Source organism: Sarcophilus harrisii, chromosome 2, assembly GCF_902635505.1.
Source record: "Sarcophilus harrisii chromosome 2, mSarHar1.11, whole genome shotgun sequence".
NCBI classification, from domain to species: Eukaryota; Metazoa; Chordata; class Mammalia; order Dasyuromorphia; family Dasyuridae; genus Sarcophilus; species Sarcophilus harrisii.
Window position 1 is genome coordinate 511,869,994 of NC_045427.1, and position 19,615 is coordinate 511,889,608.

Consider the following 19,615-nt stretch of genomic DNA (forward strand, 5'->3'; position numbering starts at 1 on the left):
TAGATGTTGTATCCTCATCCTCACTGTCAAGAATTTAAGTTAGGGTAGGTAAGCTCCCTGTTTCCTCTTGTCTTCTTTTCCCAAGCTCCTAACACAGTGCTATGCTTAGTTGGTACTTAAAAGTTTGTCCAAATTTATGCTGAATCGAATTCTTAGATAAAGAGATGGGACAGGCTCAAGGTAAAAAAAAAAAAAAAAAAAAAAAAAAAAAAAAAAAAAAAAAAAGAAACAAAACCAAAACTCAAACTTAAACCTCTGCTTTTAGGAATGTAGTTCCCTAAAAGCAAGACGCGGGAAATGTAGATCCTTCGGACCCAATCAGGCTCTCTTCTTTACGAGCAGATTGGATGGGGTTCCTTTTTCTTCAGCCAAAAGTGAAATTGGATTGGTGATATATTAAATGAGGATATCCTATCAAGAACCTAGGCTGAGAATTTGGGATGAGAAGAAAAGTAATTTAGTAGAAAAATATCTCTATATAACTTCCAGAAGTAGTTAAGTTTCAGTTTAATTTTTTGGAGGGAGAGGTCAGGGGATAGATCTAGGAGACTTGGGCAAGTTCAGGAAGAATTCAGGGAAGTGATCTCAACTCTTGGGTCTTTGTATCATAGGATCTTGGAAGTCGTGAAAGGGCTCTGAAAATGAATTAGAATTTTGAGTCCACACTAGATTATGTATTTTTAAATTAAATTATTTAATTTTAAGACTTCCAGAACCAAGTTGGAATCAGTGTAGTAGAGCGACCCATATTCTTGTAATTAGCACGGAACCCATCAAACTTCTCTGAATGTGGAAAAATTGGAGACTGGGAAAATGGTAGGCAATTCAGAAAATATTCATTTCTGTTCCACATCTTGGTGGTTTAGGACTGAAATAAGGGCGAGTGTGAGGTTGAACAGGGGTCAGAGACAGGAAAGGAGGGGGATTTGGGACTGAGGGAATTCTAGGGGGGTCTGAGGGTTTGAGGAAAGGCAGGGGTGAAATGCGGACCGTAACCGTGAGTTGTCAGGAGAGTCACAAATCTCTGGGCATGCCGGCTGGGGTGTTCCATTCTTGCCTGTCAACTGCAGTTCTCCGGGAAAGCTCTGCCTTCTCATAATCCTCGCACCCGTCTCGTCTCCCCACCTTCTCCCTCTGGCTGCTGGTGAGTGAAATCTTGGGGGTGGGCGGAAGCGGAGGGGATCCCGTCACGTGGAGAGCTTGCGGGGCGGAGCGGGGGGCGTTTCGGCGCTGCCGGCTACTGTCAGGGCTGCCTCCTCTTTAAAGGAAGGAGCGAAACCAGGGTGGCAGCGAGGGAGGGACAGGAGCTCAGGGAGGGAGGGAGCGAGCAAGTGACGGAGAGCCGGGCGGCGGACAAGGGCAGCGCGGCAGCCGCTGCTCCCGCTGGTGACGGGAGCCCGCGGGACCCGGTGCTCGGCTCTTCGCAGGGAGGCTGGGCTCAACTTTGTAGCTGGACTTGGAGCGGGGGAGGTTGCGGGGACCTCAGAATGAGCCGCCAGCAGGGGAGTGTGTGGCTGGTGGTGGCGGCTTCACTCCTTCACGGTAAAGCAGCGCTCGTGGTCTCCCCGCCCTCTACTCCTCCCTTCCCAAGCGTTAACTGGGCTTTGAGATCCCGTAGCGTTAGAAGGGTGAGGGGATGGGTGGGGGGCGGTGCCCCTTGCGCTGTCCAGCGTTCTGCTTGGTACCCGGCAGGGAGCCCTCTCCTTCAGTCCTTGGGGTTGCGGAGTTAGGGTGTGGAGTGGAGGGCATGGTGGCGGGACCCCTACTCCCCGAACCCACTGTCCTGGGGTCGGGGTCTAGCCCGAGGGCGGGAGGATGGGCAGAAGGTCGGGATGCCCCATAGACTCTCACGCTGAAAGGCAGACCTGGAAGCGGAAAGGGAGCGGGTTCCTAGGCTTCCCCACTCCAGGTTTCTCCTTTTCTGGAGACATGTGAATGTTGGGCGAAGAGGGGAGAGGAGCGGGAGGGGAGGCTACACGGACGCAGTTGGGGCTCTCGGGCAGCGGAGAATGGGGGTGCAGTGTCCCTGCCTGGCCGACTCTGAGCGGCCTAACTAGTTCCCCGTCTATTGAAGCATCTCTGCAAGGCGAGTTCCAGAGGAAGCTCTATAAGGAACTGCTCAAGAATTACAACCCCTTGGAAAGACCGGTCGCCAACGACTCCCAGCCGCTCACAGTCTACTTCTCACTGAGCCTCCTGCAAATCATGGATGTGGTGAGTGTGAGGATGGCTCTCTGTCTTTGTTGTTTTTGTTGCTCTATGTAGGCACGGACCTTCTTCTCCCCTCCTACCCCAAGCTCAGCCTTTCACAGCCCGCTTGGCCATTTGCTAAGGACTAGTCCTCAGCGTCTCAATTATCATGCTACTTCAGTGCCTAGAATAGGGTGGAGAGAGCAGGCTAGTGAAATACAAATTAAAAGTATTCATCTTTTTGTATTTATGTAAGACCGGGAGGCAAAACTGGTCGCTAGAACGGCAAAATTGTGAAGTCCAAAAATAATTATCTTGGGTGCTCCCCTATGACGAATTTCTTAGGCTGTACAATCCCACAATATTGAAACACAAACACCATACCCCAGACTCTTATTTCTCTTTCCTCCATTCCTTCCGAGTTTTCTTCCCACTTTTCCCAGGGCCCTGTTCTTGTCTAGATAACAATATAAATAAAATAATCCTGTTAGGTGTCTTTATTGGATCGCGCACCTTTTTTCTTAGCAAGTAACCGTAGTAAGAAGTTTCCCCAAACAGTAATATCTAGAATGAATAAGATCAGCTGGTGCCGATTCCACTTTTACTCCTTGTTAAAATCATACCATTAATGCAGCATAAAGCAGTCCCACCAATTATCTATTCACTGCATCCATTCACTTATTCATATCCACTGAGATGGGTTTTGTCTCTCCACCCACTCTCCACATAGACAGAGAACTTATTTCAGATCTCCTTTCTTGTAAAAAAGATACCCTAACGGCCAGTTGGATAGACTCTGCATTGACAGTCAGTTTACCTAAGTTCTCTTCTGTGATGCATCTGGTTAAACTGGGGGGAGTTTCAGGAATGCCACTGGCAATTTAAACAATAAGACTCCTGAACACACTTCTTGCCTTTCTGGTGTGTATTAGACTAGCAACATTGGACTATGTTACTCTTGGATTCTACCAAATCTGTTATTTACTTGCACAATGTTTTGCAACATCATCCCACAGAATCACTTTCTCCAGGTGTTACTTATGCAGGGAAACACCTCTTTCCCTACCGACTTGCCTAATACCGAGGCAAATTAATGACTGCTATGTAAATACAATTCCTTTCTCTATCTCTGATGTCTCTGGAACTCTGTGCTGAATGAATACTTGCTTTTATTATTTCTTTAACCCTGATGTTTCATCTGATTCATTTGGTTAATAACACTGTCAGACTAATGTCCTAACCATCCCAGATAACTTAATGTTTTAACCTAGTTAAAATGTAATGTAATGAATAGCTCCCCTATTCTATTGTATACATTATAGATATGTGCTGGCTTGCTGTAGATGAAAACTGGCTTGAGCATTAAATGTGGAAAATGTGGATATTGCTCCTTTGTGATAGGATGAAAATGGATTGAAGGGAATGGGAGTGTAAAAGGGTCAGAAGTAAAAAAAAAAAAAGCTGATAAAGAAAATAAAAACCCAGAGAAACTAGAGTGTTGTCTTTCTTTTATTAATTGGAGAATTAGTTGGAAGGGAACAGATTGAATAATTGATCTCAGCTGAAGTTTTGAATATGGGGGACCCAGGTAGAAGAGGAAAAAGTCCCTTAGGATGCCAGGAAGTTGCCTGAAGAGCACTTTTGGCCTGAACCCAGGGGCTATGCCTGGAGAGTTTCCTCAAGGACCAGGGGGATGAGAGAGGGAGAGCACTGGCTGGCTGAGGATGGAGGAGAAAAGGATAAAGAAGCAGCTGGAAATTGGATCTGATCATGCTTGGGTACCTGTGTGGTTGATACACAGTAACTTTTCCTTTTAACAGAGCAATTTTTTTCTGTCTCAATTGAATTGTTATCAATGGCTGAATGTGAAAATGGTAATGTTTTTGACTATTGAGGTCTGGGGGATATATATACCACACACATGTACACATACATATATTCTATGTATAAACTAGTGATGCTGAATTTAAAGGCATTAAGGCAGGTGACTGTGATCCATAAGGCTGTGTGTAGTTAAAAGATGAGACCCACCTTTGAGGATCCTAGATATTACAGCTGAAAGGGACTTTAGAGGGAAGGCCCATCCTATAAGTCCAATCCTCTTTCCACTACACAATGCTTCCTCTTCAAGGCTCATCAGGTAACACTTGTATCAAAAAGGTGTGTGTGTGTGTGTGTGTGTGTGTGTGTGTGTGTGTATCTAAAATAACTCCTTAAGAAGCCCTTAGGAAATGATCATAAGATTCTATAGAACTAGAAGGGAACTTGGGGATCATCTAGAACTTTCATTTTATAGATAAAGAAACTGAGATCTCTCCTGATACATACTGGTAGAAATTTAAACCCAGGTCCCGAGTTAGAGCTCTTTCTGATGTAACATATAGGTAGAGAGGGAATGGTAAGGAAGACCAGCAGAGTGTACTAGGACATTTTCATGCTTCTCAGATCACACTGAGTAGGTAGCAGAAAGTTGACTTCATTTTCTTATAATACAGTCCTGTTCACAAGAACATTCTTAAAGAAAGTCAACAAACATTTATCAAATATAGGGGCTTAGGAGATACTACTAAGTATTGCCAAAGAAAGGCAAACAAAAGTCCCTTCCTACAAGAACCTCACAGTCTAATGTGGGAAGACAGCATGCAAACTATGTATAAACAAGATATATCAGGATAAATTGGAGACAATTTCAGAGGGAGGGAACCAGTGTTAAAGAGCACAGGGAAAGTCTTCTTCCAGAAATCCTGACTTAGAAGGAAATCAGGGAGGGAAGGAAATAGAGAGAATCCCAATTATGAGGGACAGGCAGAGAAAATGCACAATTTGGGAGATGGAGGGAAAATAGCACGGAAGAACACATAGAGGGTAGAAAGGTATTAGAAAATTGCAAAAGTGAGATGGGGCAGATTATCATGGATTTGAAAGCCCAAAAGAGGTTTTTATATTTGATTCTAGAGGTAATAGGGAAGCCACCAGAATTACTGAATAGAGATGAGGGGTTTTGAAGTCAGATCTACCAGTTAGAAGGATCAAGTTTGACTTCTGAATGGAAGATGGACAGGAATGGGGAGAGATTTGAGGATGGAACACCAACCACTAAGTTATTGCAATAGTCCTGCTGGTAAAGACCTACACTAGGGCCCTGAATGCCACTGGCAGTATCAGAGCAGAGAAGGGTGCATTTACAAGAGGTGCAACAAAGGTGGAATCACTAGCACTTGGCTTCTGAGTAGATGTGGAGGTGAGTGTGGGGAGTTAAAAATAACAGACTATGTGATCATCCTGGATGTCTGAGTCTGAGGGATAATGCAACTTGCTCCCAAAGACAAAACAAAGGTGTGTGTATGTGTATGTGTATGTGTGTGTGTGTGTGTATGGGTATGTTTTTCCTTGCCTAAAGAGCAGACCAATCTTAGAGTCAAATTAGTTTTAAAATGAAAATATGGCTGTGCCTCTGAATGGGGATTATATTTGAATGGATTTCAAAACATACTCTAAAAGGTAAAAATACCAGTATATTTGTCTTCCTTCCTTCCTTCCTTCCTTCCTTCCTTCCTTCCTTCCTTCCTTCCTTCCTTCCTTCCTTCCTTCTTCCCTTCTTTCCTCCTTCCCTCCTTTCCTTCTTCCCTTCTTTCCTTTCTCTCTCTCCTTCCTTCCTTCCTTCCTTCCTTCCTTCCTTCCTTCCTTCCTTCCTTCCTTCCTTCCTTCCTTCCTTCCTCCCTCCCTCCCTGCCTCCCTCCCTTCCTTCCCTCTTGGTGTGGGAACTTCTTTCACTAATGCAGGTCAGTGTTTAATCTACGGTTTAGTGGAGCAGTGTGGCATAATGGATAAAGTGTTGGAGTTGACATCCAGAAAACCTAGATTGGATTTCTGCTTCAGAACCCTTAATTGTTGTGTAACCCTGAGAAAGTGACTTCAATTCTCTGGGCCCTAATTTCACCATCTGTAAAGTGAGAATAATAAGGGTGCCTACTTCTAAGGATTATGTTGTTGCTCAATTGAAATAATATAGGTAAAATACTTTGCAAACCTTAAAGTGCTCTATCATTTTGAGCTATTACAATCTTAGGGAGAGAAACCAAATAGCATCATGGCTTTAGGTCTGACTCAAGAGCCAGAAAAACCTGAGTTCAAGTCTCGTCTCTGATACATCCCAGCTGTGCAATCCTGAATAAGTCATCATTCTTGATATGGCTTCCCAGGTTTAGGGACAGAGACTTGGACCTCTGATTTCATTGGTTTGGAGTGTAGCAATGGACCCAGTGCAGGTCTGCACCTTCTGTGCAACTTAAGTCTTAGACAATTGCCTAGAACACTCAGAAGTTGTCACTAGCTTATGTTATACAATGGGAATCTGTTTTTGACTCCAAGTTCACCATTCTTATCTGCTATTCCAGGCTTCCTCATTAAGTTACATATGAGCTGCTTGCCTGGAATGATAGAGGGGTTTAGTATGCCCAGTATAAATGAAATCACAGATAATCCCTCCTCCCCAAAAAGGGAAGGTAATTTCCTACCTGGTATTCCTTTACTGACATTTCCTACCTGTTGGGATATGGCTTGAGTTCTACACTAATAAAAATCTTTATTCACAAGCAGAGACATGTTTCTTAGTCCAGATCTTAACACACTGAAAGGTTTAGCTTTGGAACTTTGGTAGTTTCATATAGGAGAGAGGTAAGTAGTCAAAATTCTCTGTAAATCCATTTGCATGTGAAAAGCTGATTTGGGGGAACTTTTGCCAACTTTGTTTAGACTTATCTGGAAACTTGAATATTTGGATTTTATCTTGTCATTACTCACTATGTGTTGAGAGAGATTTGCTGACCAAAGTTATAGAGAGACAAAGCATCTAGAGCCTAGTCATTTTTATTCATATAGGGCATCATCTGTCATATATAATTCTCTGTGTGTGTGTGTGTGTATAAGTACTCTTGTTGTAGTTGGTACACCCTGTGCCATCTGATGATTGTTGGGTTCATTGTGTTGGATCGAAGCTCTTGGGATCAAGAATGAGAAGGTACCTGTGTATAAGTGCTTTTAAAAATGAGTGCTGTACAAATGTCAGGTTCCCCGACTAATCCTCCAACTTTCCCTGTTGTCAATGCATTTAAGTAAATTGCTGGTAAGACACACATGACTATCCCACTATTAATATATAAATGAGTAAGGAATGAATGTGCTGTTTTACAGAGCTGTATCCAGAAGGCTGACATGTGAGATATTGGAGAAAATTGGAGAAAACTTTAATACAGAGTATAAATGGTGGCGTAATAGAATACTTTACCAATAATATTGTGATGTTGACTATCACTTATTGCTTTTGGTTTGCAATTTCAACTCTGAGTAGTTTTATTTGGCTCAGAAGAACTGAGTCTGAAATCTGAGTAATTTAGTGGGGTAAGAAGTCTTTGTTCTAACTTGCAAGACTCATGTTTTTCCTGAGATTCTTATAATGGTTCTCTATCAAAGTCCATCAGTTTATGTCCTTAAGTTTTTGAGATCGTATTTATAGAAAAATATTTTGTATAATGGGAAAGAATGTGAATTTGAGTCTGGTATCTAATACTGACTACAGCAAGTCCACTAATCTTTTTTTCAGTTTCTTCGTCTGTAACATGGAGATAATACATACATTTCTTACCCTTTAAGGCTTTTATGAGAAAAAATGTTTTGTAAACCTCAAAGCACTCTAAATATATGAGCTCTCATAATTTTTTTAAACAGCTGAATTTGAGCAGTATTGTCCAATTCTGAGTTTAAAATAAATAAAGGTAAAATGTTGGAAATGTCACTTAAACTCAGTCTTCTTGGCTCAAAGCCTGCCTCTCTTCACCATTCCAGTTGCCTGTGACACGTACTGTCTATGTGACCTTGGGCAAGATGGTGTCCTAGGCAACTTTCTAACATTATATATTACAGTAAAAATGCTGATCAGAATTGATGAAGGTAATTTCCTCATCTGAGCAATCACTATTTTGATAAAGTCACTGGTTTAATCCCTAAACCTTAGACACATTTAAAATTATGCTTATAATGTATAAAATATACATTTATAAGTACATTTAAAATATAAACATAAGTTATGATATAATTAAAGATCTTTCTCCTCAATAATAAGCAAACTTTACTTAATCAAATTTTAGTCCCATTATTAGACTTTGAAGTATGTCTTTTTGTGAGTCATCAGGGGCACGTTCTTCCCTACAATAATTCAGAAAGAGCTCAGAAAGTGTTGCACTGATATACATGAGGACTAGCTTCTGATCACTGCTCCTCTTTACTGATGTTTATATTATACAGGAGGACACTAGGACACTGGACATTGCATTATCCTTTTAGACCAGAACTCATTGCAGTTAATGCTGGTCAGCTTCTTGCATTTCTTCTGCCTCCCATACAATTAACTTATTTTTCTTATGTCAAATTAACTGTCATGTATAGCTTTATTCTTTCTCCACACATGACTACTGATTTACTCATTGACCACAAACACTAGGTTCACAGTCCATTCTCCTTCCAGACCTAGGACAATTTTCAAACACTCTATTACTAATATCAGCTGTGAAGCTACTGCTGACTCTTAAATAAGGATGGGGAACTGGACCTAAAATTTCACTGATATAGGGAATTCCCTGGTTAGGAAACTTCCTTTGTCAATTCAGGCATCTATATCTTCTCATTTGTAATTTTAAATAGGGATTCTTAATCTGGGGTCTGTGAACTTGTATGTTTTTATTTTTAAAATATTTTGATAACTGTATTTCTATATAATTTATTTCCTTTGCAGTCCTAATTATTTTAGTTTATTCATTGTAAAAAACATTATTCTGAGAAAAGTTCATAGATTTAACTAGATGGCTAAAAGGACCCACAATACAAAAGGTTAAAAACTCTTGTCTTAGAGAATTGCTTAGAGCACAGCTGTCGGATTTGAGAATTAGATTAAAATGGAATTGGGAAATAGTTAGCAAAACAAATCAGCATACAATAAAATAGAGATATGGAGTAGTGGCTTCAATTCCTTTTGAATTTGACCCCACTGGTTTAGGGTACTGGAAATTTATGTGATTTTTTTAGAGTTATATAGTCAGTAGGTGTCATAGGAGACACTTGAACTCAGCTCTTCTTGGCTCCGAGGCTAGCTGTCAAGCTTCCTTGCAAATAGTTCCTGGGAACAATTAGTTCTATGAGATGTACTGTGAAGATGTACTCGCCCTCTTCATACCACTTTGCTGATAAGCTTCATTGCTTTTCCAATATCTGACATATTTGAAATCAAGAATGCTTATTTTTATATAGCACTTAATAGTATTTTATTTTTTCCCAATTATAAGTTAAGATAGTTTTCAACATTTCATTTTTGTGATATTTTTGACAAATTTTTTTCTTTCCGTCCCCCTTCCCCAATTTCCATATTAGTCATGCTGTAAAAGAAGAATTAGTACAAAAGGGAAAAAACATGAGAAAAAAGCAAAAAAACAAATAAAAAAATGAAAATAGTATGCTTCAATCTGCGTTCAGTTTTTCTCTTGTTGTGGATGCCATTTTCCATCACAAGTTTTTTGAAATTGTCTTGGATCATATTGCTGAGAGGAGCTAATTCTATGATAGTCAATTACTATATAATGTTGCTGTGACTGTGTACAACGTTCTGGTTTTGCTGAATTCGCTCAGTGTCAGTTCATATAAGTCTTTCCAGGTTTTTCTGAAATCTAACTGTTCATTATTTCTTAGAGATTAATAGAATTCCATGACCATCATGTACCACAATTTGGTCAGTTATTCCCCAATTGATGGACATGCTCTCAGTTTCTAATTCTTTGCTAACATAGAAAGAGCTGCTATAAATATTTTTGTATATATGGATCCTTTCCCTTTTTTTTTATGATCTCTGTGGAATCACTTTTCTTTTTTAACAGCCTTTTATTTTCAAGATACATACAAAGATGGTTTTCAACATTCACTCTTGCAAAACCTTGTTTTCCAATCTTTTTCTCCCTCCTTTCCCCCACTCCCTGCCCTAGACAATATATATATCATATAGATTAAAAATGTGTAATTCTTCTAAACATATTTCCACATTTATCATGCTACGCAAGAAAAATAAGATCAAAAAAGAAAAAATGAGAAAGAAAAAAAGCAAGCAAACAACAACAAAAAGGTGAAAATACTATGTTGTGATTCACATTCAGTCCTCATAATTCTTTCTTTGGATACAAATGGCTCTTTCCATCACAGTCTATTGGAATTGGCCTGAATTACCCTGTTGAAAAGGGCCAAGTCCGTCACAATTGATCACATAATCTTATTGTTGTGTACAATGTTCTCTTGATCCTACTCACTTCACTTAGCATCAGTTCATGTAAATCCCTCTAGGCTTTTGAAAAATCATCCTTCTGATCATTTCTTATGGCAAATAATATTCCATAACATTCATATTCTATACCTTATTCAGCCATTCCCCAAGTGATGGACATCTCAGTTTCTAGTTCCTTGTCACTACTAAAAGGGCTACTACAAACATTTTTGCACACATGAATCCTTTCCCCTTTTTTATGGTCTCTTTGGGATACAGGCTCAGTAGAGACGCTGCTAGATCAAAGGGTATTCACAGTTTGATAGCCCTTTGGGCTTAGTTACAAATTGCTCCCCAGAATGGTTGGATCCCTTCACAGTTTCACCAACAATGTATCCATGTCCCAGTTTTCCCACATCCCCTCCAACTTTTATCATTACCTTTTCCTGTCATCTTAGCCAATTTGAGAGGTGTATAGTGGTACCTTGGAGTTGTCTTAATTTGCATTTCTCTAATCAATAGTGATTTAGAGTATTTTTTCATATGACTAGAAATGGCTTTAATTTCTTCATCTGAAACTGCCTGTTCATATCCTTTGATCATTTATCTATTGGGAAATCCTTTGTATTCTTATAAATTTGATTTTGTTCTCTACATATTTTAGAAAATAGATCTTTATCAAAAACACTGGCTGCAAAATCCCCCCCCCCCCAGCTTTCTGCTTTCCTTCCAATCTCAAGAATGCTTATTTTGGAATCAAACCCCACTTGGGTTTCTTTGCCATTCCATTACTTCAAGCAAACTTATTTTCAAAGTCTGTCTAGTTTTTCCCAGCTGTCACCTGCAGGTAATCCTGCTTAAGGAATCATCCCTGTAACTTCTGCCTTTCACAGCTGGCAGTTGAAATCATTTCCTGTGTCTTTTAGATTCTTCAGAGGTCTATTTCCTTCTTTCTGGATGGTCAAAGTGAAAGAAATTATGTAATTTGAAGAAAGAAATCATGTAATTTGATAATGTCATTGAAAAAACCACAGTAATTATTTTTTCCCATTCAATAATAGATAATTTTTTTATCCTCTTTGTAGAGGATAGATATAGAGAAAATGTATGGATATTCATTTCAGGGAGAGCTTATTTTTTCAGGTATTGGATTCAGAGGTAAACTATCCTGCTTAGATCAAAGAAACATTTGAACAGATACAGGCCATGTGGGCATTGAATTTGGGTCAAGAAAGGATGAATTTTTTTCCCCTTTAATAAGATGCATGAGGAGACAATCCTGAAGTGAGCCCTGATGCTCTGTTTTAATGACTATAAAACCCTGTCTGTGTTGAATATTGGAAAATCATTTGCAAAAGGATTGCTGGTTTTTATGGGGATATAGCGATCAATGGTATGGAGAGAGAGTTGTGCTTTAAAGTCTTGTTTCTTTTCCTGAGAATAGGGTTCAGCATCCTCTTAGTTGGTGCTTAATAAATATTTTTTGAATGAATGAATGCCATCACAAAAAATCCTTAAATAGTTATTGAAGTAATTGACAAGAGTAAGGCATTAACAGGGGAAGAAAACTGGTATAAATATGTGTGTATGTATGTGCAAGCACATCCCTGGATTGCTTTAATCTTGTTTTCATACAACATCTCTAACTATTTAAATCTGCCATTGAGAGAAAGCCAAAGTATTGCTTCCTATAGAGAACCCAATTAAAGAGTGGAATATCCAAGCCATAGGAATTTTAGTTTCATAGATTTAGTTTCATAGTTTTAGATCATAGATATAAAGCTTCAAGGGACCTTAGAAACCATCAAGTCCAACTATTTATTTTACAGATGAATAAATTAAGCTCTAGAGAGATTAAATGATTTGTCCAGTGTTATATAACCAATCCAACCACATCTTCCTGATTCTAAGTCTAGTGAATTTTCCATTGCAATGAAAGAACTAACCTAGTCTAGAGCATCTTTGTGTCCCCTTTCAGCCCTAATATTCTACCAGTCTAGGAAAATAAAATAAAACAAACCAAAAAAATCAAATCTCTTTTCAAGGAATTTCCAGAGATATCTATAGATAGATCTTGCATGAAATATGAGTGTAATCGACTTTCTTCTAAAGTTGAAGTTACCCTGAGAACAATTTTACTTTACATACACCCTCAGATATAAACTGCTTTAACAAAAGAATTCAGGATTGGCTTCTAAAAATTGACAAAATTCTAACTATAGTAGACAAGAATTCTTTCCTGTCTTTCTTCCCCCCTTCCTATTCCTTTCTAATTGGAGAGTGGGCAGGGAGGTAGAAAAACAGAGAAGCAGGCATAGACATGTAGAAAAAGAATTTCTCAAGGTACATGTCAGAAATCAAATTAATTCTGTTATCTATCTATGTGATATAATATCTAATTCTGTTATAATAGATATATTCATTTCTAAGATCATGAAGCTGAAAAGTTGCACAGTAAAAACTACAGGTCTTATGAAAAATACAGTGTTAGGGGGTTACAACACTCAAAAATTTCATCAGTGGTTGAATTTCATCAGTGGTTTATTAAAACAGATAGGAACCTAGTACAAACACTGTCAGAGTTCTCTACATGTTAAGTGGTTAAGAAATACATAAATATCATAATAAATAGTGGCAACCTACATGGCCATGTGCTCAATTTGCACCTTGGGCTGGCAAAATCCACAGGTACTGGCAAGAGGGCATCCTCTGGTGACCTATAACTTTGGATCAGCACAGGCCTTGACTATATCGGAAAGTTAGAGAGGAAACTGAAGTTCATATGCAGCACCAGTCCTTCTTTGCCTATGACTTCTACCACAAAAGAAGATATACAATAAATATCATTTTCCCTTAAAAAAAGACCTAAAGTTTGCTTGTGGAAGTGGGCACTGGAAGGATTGAAGCTTGTGAGTTAATGTTCATTTTTTCTCATTGTTTTCTTTTTGCTGTTTCTCTGGGATGAATTTGTGAAAAAGCAAACCAAAATTTGAGTCATGCTCAAAATGCTCTCCAGTATATCAATCATACTGGAACAAATTAAAAATATTTCAAAGCAAGTGTCATAGAAGATCTGATTGTATTGGTCAGTGTTGGCTGAGAGAAAGAGATATTAGGGAGAAGACAGTTGAGAAACAGGGACACGAGGAAGAAGAGATTGTGAATATGTGGCAGACTGGGAGGTGAAGAAGGGCTTGCTTAGGGTGTGGCTTTGGAACTGTAGGGCTGTAAGTCACTATGGTGATAGCATCAGTAGACAGCTATGGAAGCAACAATGTGCTCAGCAGGTGACAAAGACGGATAGCAGCCGAAATGTAGCTATAGGTGGAGCAGTTAGGAGACTGAAATGCAGAGCCTGAATGTACCACACACAGGACAAGAGGTTGTAATGCACTCGGATTGCCAGGGTTTCTCTTGGACATATCCTGTAGAAGAGGCATGAGCTATTAAGACAGAACTCTTTGGGGAAGAGAAGGTGAATAAAAATGGTATTTATAGGGAACCAAGGGCACATTACTAATCACCTTTGTATTCATTATGGAAAACCTGGGTTATTTTCAGGAATTGATCTCATACCCTTAAGTGCAAATCAAACTGAGCCAAATTGTGATATTTTCCCCAGATAGATATTCTAGGTAGGGTACAAGCCAGATAAGATATTATTGATAATGCCCAATTTAGAATCCAGTCCAACTGCCAAGGGTAGGGAAGTTTAGCAGCTTCACTTGACACTTGGATTATATAACCACGATTATGGCTCAATTCAGGTCAAGATTTTTGTTAATGGCAGCTGAAGATATCATCGATATCATGATTATTAAATCAGAAAATGATTAAACCAGGTAGGGTTGGGAAGAAAATGGCAAAAATACCAGAATCTGAATTTTTGGCTTTTGTCAAATGGACTGAAATGTATAAGATGAAATTTAATAGGCATAACTCTAAATTATAATATGCAATTTAAAAATAATATATGAAAATGAAATTTGGGAAATGTAACTTGAGATCCATGCACAGGAAAATTGACCACAATTAAACCACACATTTAATTGACCATAATTAACAAAGCTACTAACAGCTAGTTCAGTCTTAGACCACAGTAGTCAGATAGTTGGAAACATCAGAAGTAGGATCTGGATGACTGTCCTTTGACTTCTAAAGTCATTAGTTTTTCCACTGTACCATTATAAAAAAGCGTCACCCAACACACAGAAATGAGCATTTATATTATACTAAATATTATGAACCTAAAGTAAAAAGTACCATATTCCTTTTTAATCTCAACTAGTTGAGACATCTTTTTAGATGGCATATTATGAAATAATTTAAATTTGTCAAATGATTGGCTTTTTGTTAAATGTTAGCCAGCACATTATCATAGGATATGCACATCTATAGTTTGAAAGCTGACAGTCTCAGTGAGATTTTTAATACTGATAACTAGCTAAGTGGAGTTGTTTTCTTTGGTTTTCTTTTATCTACAGAGGAAACTCAAGTCTGTATAAGTTTGGGCACTTATTTGTGTAGTCTTTTTTTTTGGATGACTTATACCCTACTCCCACTAATGCTGACATTGCTAAGAATACTACTTGAATTTTTTACTTTGTTCTCTTCATTATTTTTGTTGCCTTTCTGTTTATTCTAGAATTTTATTTTTTGATTCATAGGCCTTATATTTATTTATTCCTTCTTTATTCTCTGTATTCCTTATGGATTTAAAGCTTCTAAGTTTCCTTTTTTTTGAACTTCCTCTTATAAAGAGATTCTTGACTTGATCTTGTTACCAAATGCCTTTTTTTTTTTTTAATGTTGTATCTCATTCTTAGAAATGTCAGTTCTTGAATGTGATAGAGAGGATATTACTCCATGGTAGGATTTTTTTGGTTCCTGTTTGTTAAGTGCATTACTAACTTTTGCTCTTCTCATAATCATTTTCTTATTCATTTGATATTCAATTTTCTTTCTAGATCCTTGGAATTCAGCTGTTGTGGGTATCATTTACCCCCGGAGCTCTGATTCCCTTTTTCTTGTGGCAAGATGCTGTCCATGGTAGCAATATGTTCTCTCAGTGTCTCTAAACACCAGATCCTTTCAAATTATACCCATTGCAAGCTCCTCGTTGCCCATTACCCTATGTCCCTCCCCACATGGAAACATTCTTCAATGGGATTCCCTCCCACAAATGTAAACAGCTAAAATTATTTCATCTTTTGCATGTAATTCCTGTTTTTGAAAGAAGTTATTTTAAGAGAAAATGTCTAGTTCTTTATTTTGTTGGTCATGTGCCTTGAAAGTCTCTAGTCTTTAAATGTTTTAATGATTGCCTGAGAGAATAACATATTTTGAGTATTTCAAAAGTAGTATATATTTTTTTCTGTATGATGGACTTGATTTTTAGAGATACCCCCAAATCTTTGAGACCTAAGTTTTGAGAATAATTATTAGGAAATTAGAAAAATTAGAAAATACCATTTTCATGACCAATGAGGAACAAAACACTTTTTCTTATATGACTTCTAAGCAGTTTCTGAAGGAATTTCCAAGAAGAATTCTAAAAGATAGTTAATCAATGGCAAGATCAATGGGTGACTGCTCTAAAGAGAAACTGTGACTTGGAACTATAAATCCTGGTAAGTTTGCATAAAAAAAGAAAAGTAATAAAATCTCTCTCATTTCTTTATAGCCATAACTCACTTTGAATTAATAATATTTGTGTTGTAAGTCTATTTAAAATATGAGAAATCTAATATACAAGATTAAAGATTTTCTTTTTTTTTTTTTTGAAAGAACATTGAATTTTAGATACCCCAAGGATTACATATTCAGTAAATTTGGTACTGGCTGGTTTAGGACAATATTCCAATCAGACCCATGTTTTTTGGAGTGTGTGTGTGTGTGTGTGTGTGTATTAATAGGATTTAGATTCATGCACACTAAGTCAGACATCTAGTAAAAACTAAAGAATTCATGAAATAATTTTCTATTTTCCCCACATATCTTATTTGTTTGTTGTCTCTTCCATTAGACTGAGTTTTTTTGAGAGCAGGAACTATTATATGCCTTTTTTTGGTATATTTATCACTTAAGATACAGTGGGTGCTTAATAAATTCTAATTAACCAAGTAATCTAGACCATTACAAATAATCCTCTTTGGCATGTATGGATATCTAAAAATTTTTTTTCTGAATTGTTTTTCAATTTTTTCTCTTTCTCTGAGTATGTGCCTGTGTATGATTTGTTGTATTGGTATGGTCATAAATCAAGCTTTTTTTGTATTTGAGATATCTTGAATTTGCCTAGAATCTCTATAGTATTTGTGCCTATACACTTATTCTAATTTTTAAAGTAAAGATCTTTTGAAATCATAGATCCTTTTGACACATCTTTATTTGTATTGACTTTGTGGACCAGAATTTTGTTAGCCAAGGCTGATTTTAATCTAGACACTAACAAGTCTAAGTCTATGACTAGTATAGAGAACAGAAAAATATGATGTTGCAGATTTTCTTTTCAGTCCAAAGCAATTTGATTAGGGAGCAGAACCTGCTGCAAAATTTCTGTGAGTCATAAGTAAAGAAGGCCCAAGTAGAGAATGTGACTCAAAACCCTATAAAGTCATCATAGTTTCTACACAGCTAGAAGAATGTATATAGTTAATATGGTCACAGAAATGTATTCTTACTCTACCCCCTTTAACAATGTAGATGGTCCTTCCATATTTATATTCCCTGCATGGGATCGTTACCACAACTGCCATGATAAATGGGCAATCCTTTTACAATAACTGCCTAGCATACATTAAAAAAACATTGTATTGATGGCACCTTTATTGTTTCTAGGGAAGAAAAATTATGAGCCATGGAATATGGTGAAAAAAAGGAAAAGAAATATTAATAATAGGAAACTTGTTCCTTTTTCTGAAATAAATTTTATTATTTTGGTGGCACCTGGGTCATTGCTGATGTCCTCAGGCCATGAAAAACTAAAGGAGTTAAACTGAATGTTATTAAATATAGAGACTAGGTTGTTTTTGTGTGCACATATGTGTGTATATATATGTATATACATTATAGTTTGCATATTGAGCTATTAAAATGCAAGTTCCATGAGGGCAGAAATCATTTCATATAAGAACTTTCTATCTCCCTCAGCACCTATCATACTTTTCTGTACATAGTTAAATAAATGTACACTGAAGTATTGTTAAAATAAATACTTCTTTCATAGCCAAGGGTGAAAGGGTTCTGTTAGGACTTTAGTTCCAAGAGGATCATTATTGATTTGCCATTTGGCAACTCCTATTTATTTATAACAGGAAAGAGTCTTTATTCATTAGATCACCATATTCTTAGGACACTAAAAAGCATATTGGACTAGGCAAAGGGGAATATGGGAACATTTATTAGAAAGAATTTAATTTTATTTATTTTATTTTATTAGAAAGACTTCTGAACTTGGAATTGGGAAACCTAACCTGAGTTCAAATTCTAGCTCTGAGACTTATTATTACTACTATGAGCAAAATTATTTAATGTTATTGAGCTTTAGTTGCCTCAGTTATAAAATGACACTATAGCACCTATCTCATACAGTTACTATGAATATTAAATAGGGCCATAATGTATGTAAAGTACATTGAAAACACTAAAATATGATACATATGTTAGCTGTTAATAGTAATGGACCTCCTTTTCCCCACTTCTCCAATTTTTCAGAGTTTTTCCCTTCCTTCAAGGTCTCATCTGGATGTTTTTGCTTTCATGAGACTATATCTAAATGTTCTCCTTTCCCTTCAGTTTTTCCCTCTTCAAATTTATCAAAAATCTCTCTTTTCCATTTATCTCAAGTTTCTCTGAATAGTTATTCTTAGTTCAGTATTCTTTCTACCACACCATGCTATAGCATAAGGCAGTATATAATTGATGGATAAAATGAGTGGTAGTTAAAGTTAGATTAAAGGACTATGCTGTGGAGGACGTTGAATGTCACAATGTAGACTTTGTATTCTATCTTTGAAGCAATAGAAGGACTTTAGAAGTTTTGATACGAACCAATGAAAATGGCATTTTAGGGAGATTAATCAGGTGGTAGCATGCAGAATGGATGGGAGAGGAGACCACAATTAGGAAGACAAATTAGGGAGTTAGTGCAGTATTACACATAAAGTGGTAATGGTGGGGATAGAAAGCAAGGGACAGAGATGAGAGACATTTTGAAGGAAGAAATGCCAGAATTTGGTGGCTGATTGAATTAAGGGGATTGAGCATATAGGTAATTTAATGGTATCTCTGAAGGAAAATCTGAACTTGGGTTGGGAAGAAGGTGAAGAGTTGGAATATGTTCTCAAAAAGGCACTAGAAAAATTGAGAAGGAAGAGAACAAGTTCAATTTAGGACACACTGAATTTGAAGTATTGGCAGGATATCCAAGTTAAGACATGATAGTGATATTTGAGAGTCATTTGCATAGAAATGATAGTTAAAACCATGGGAGTAAGTAAATTCTTTCCAAGAAAATATGGAGAAAGATACAGGGAGGTCCAAATTAAGCATTTGGGAATATTCATAATCAGGCCTGAGAAGGAATAATACAAGAGATATGAAGAGAATTAGGATCTCGGTTCAGAATTTGAGAAGCAAGGAGGAAGTCAGCAGTATTGGTTGATGCAGAGGTCAAGAAAAAGGAATATTGAGCAAAGGTTATTTTTTTATATGGGAGGTTAGGAGATAATCAGATATCTTCAAATCTGAGGTAAATGATGGTAAAATAAAAGACAAATTGCAGGGAGTTAATTAGGGGCTGGAAGTTGAAGAAATTGAGACAGTGTCAACTACTTATATGAATGAAAAACCATTTAATAAACCATTACTGTGTGACAGGCAATGTGTAAACATGGGGAATACAAATAGAAAAAACAGGATAGGTTTGCTCTCAAGGAGTTCACATTTTAATGGGGGAAAACAACACATATGTAGAAGTGGCAAATTGGTCAAAATAGAAGGGAAGCAACAAGAGAATGATTGCAGGGGACAACAGGGAGCTCTCCCACCTTTTTTAAGGATAAGGAATTAGAGAGAGAGAAAAATAGAGAATTACAGACTATAAGGTTTAGAGCTAGAAGAGGC

The 19,615-nt window shown here is 37.5% G+C and overlaps 1 protein-coding gene across 1 annotated transcript in view; it reads left to right on the forward strand.

Moving 5' to 3' along the window:
* Positions 1–1,154: 1,154 nt before the first annotated feature.
* Positions 1,155–19,615, forward strand: part of CHRNA7 (cholinergic receptor nicotinic alpha 7 subunit) — a 171,510-nt gene continuing 153,049 nt past the window's right edge. The window contains exons 1-2 of the mRNA XM_012543738.2: positions 1,155–1,542; positions 2,075–2,214. Of these exons, the coding sequence (XP_012399192.1) occupies positions 1,488–1,542; positions 2,075–2,214 (195 nt within the window). The 5' untranslated portion in view covers positions 1,155–1,487. The remainder of the gene's footprint in view (positions 1,543–2,074; positions 2,215–19,615) is intronic.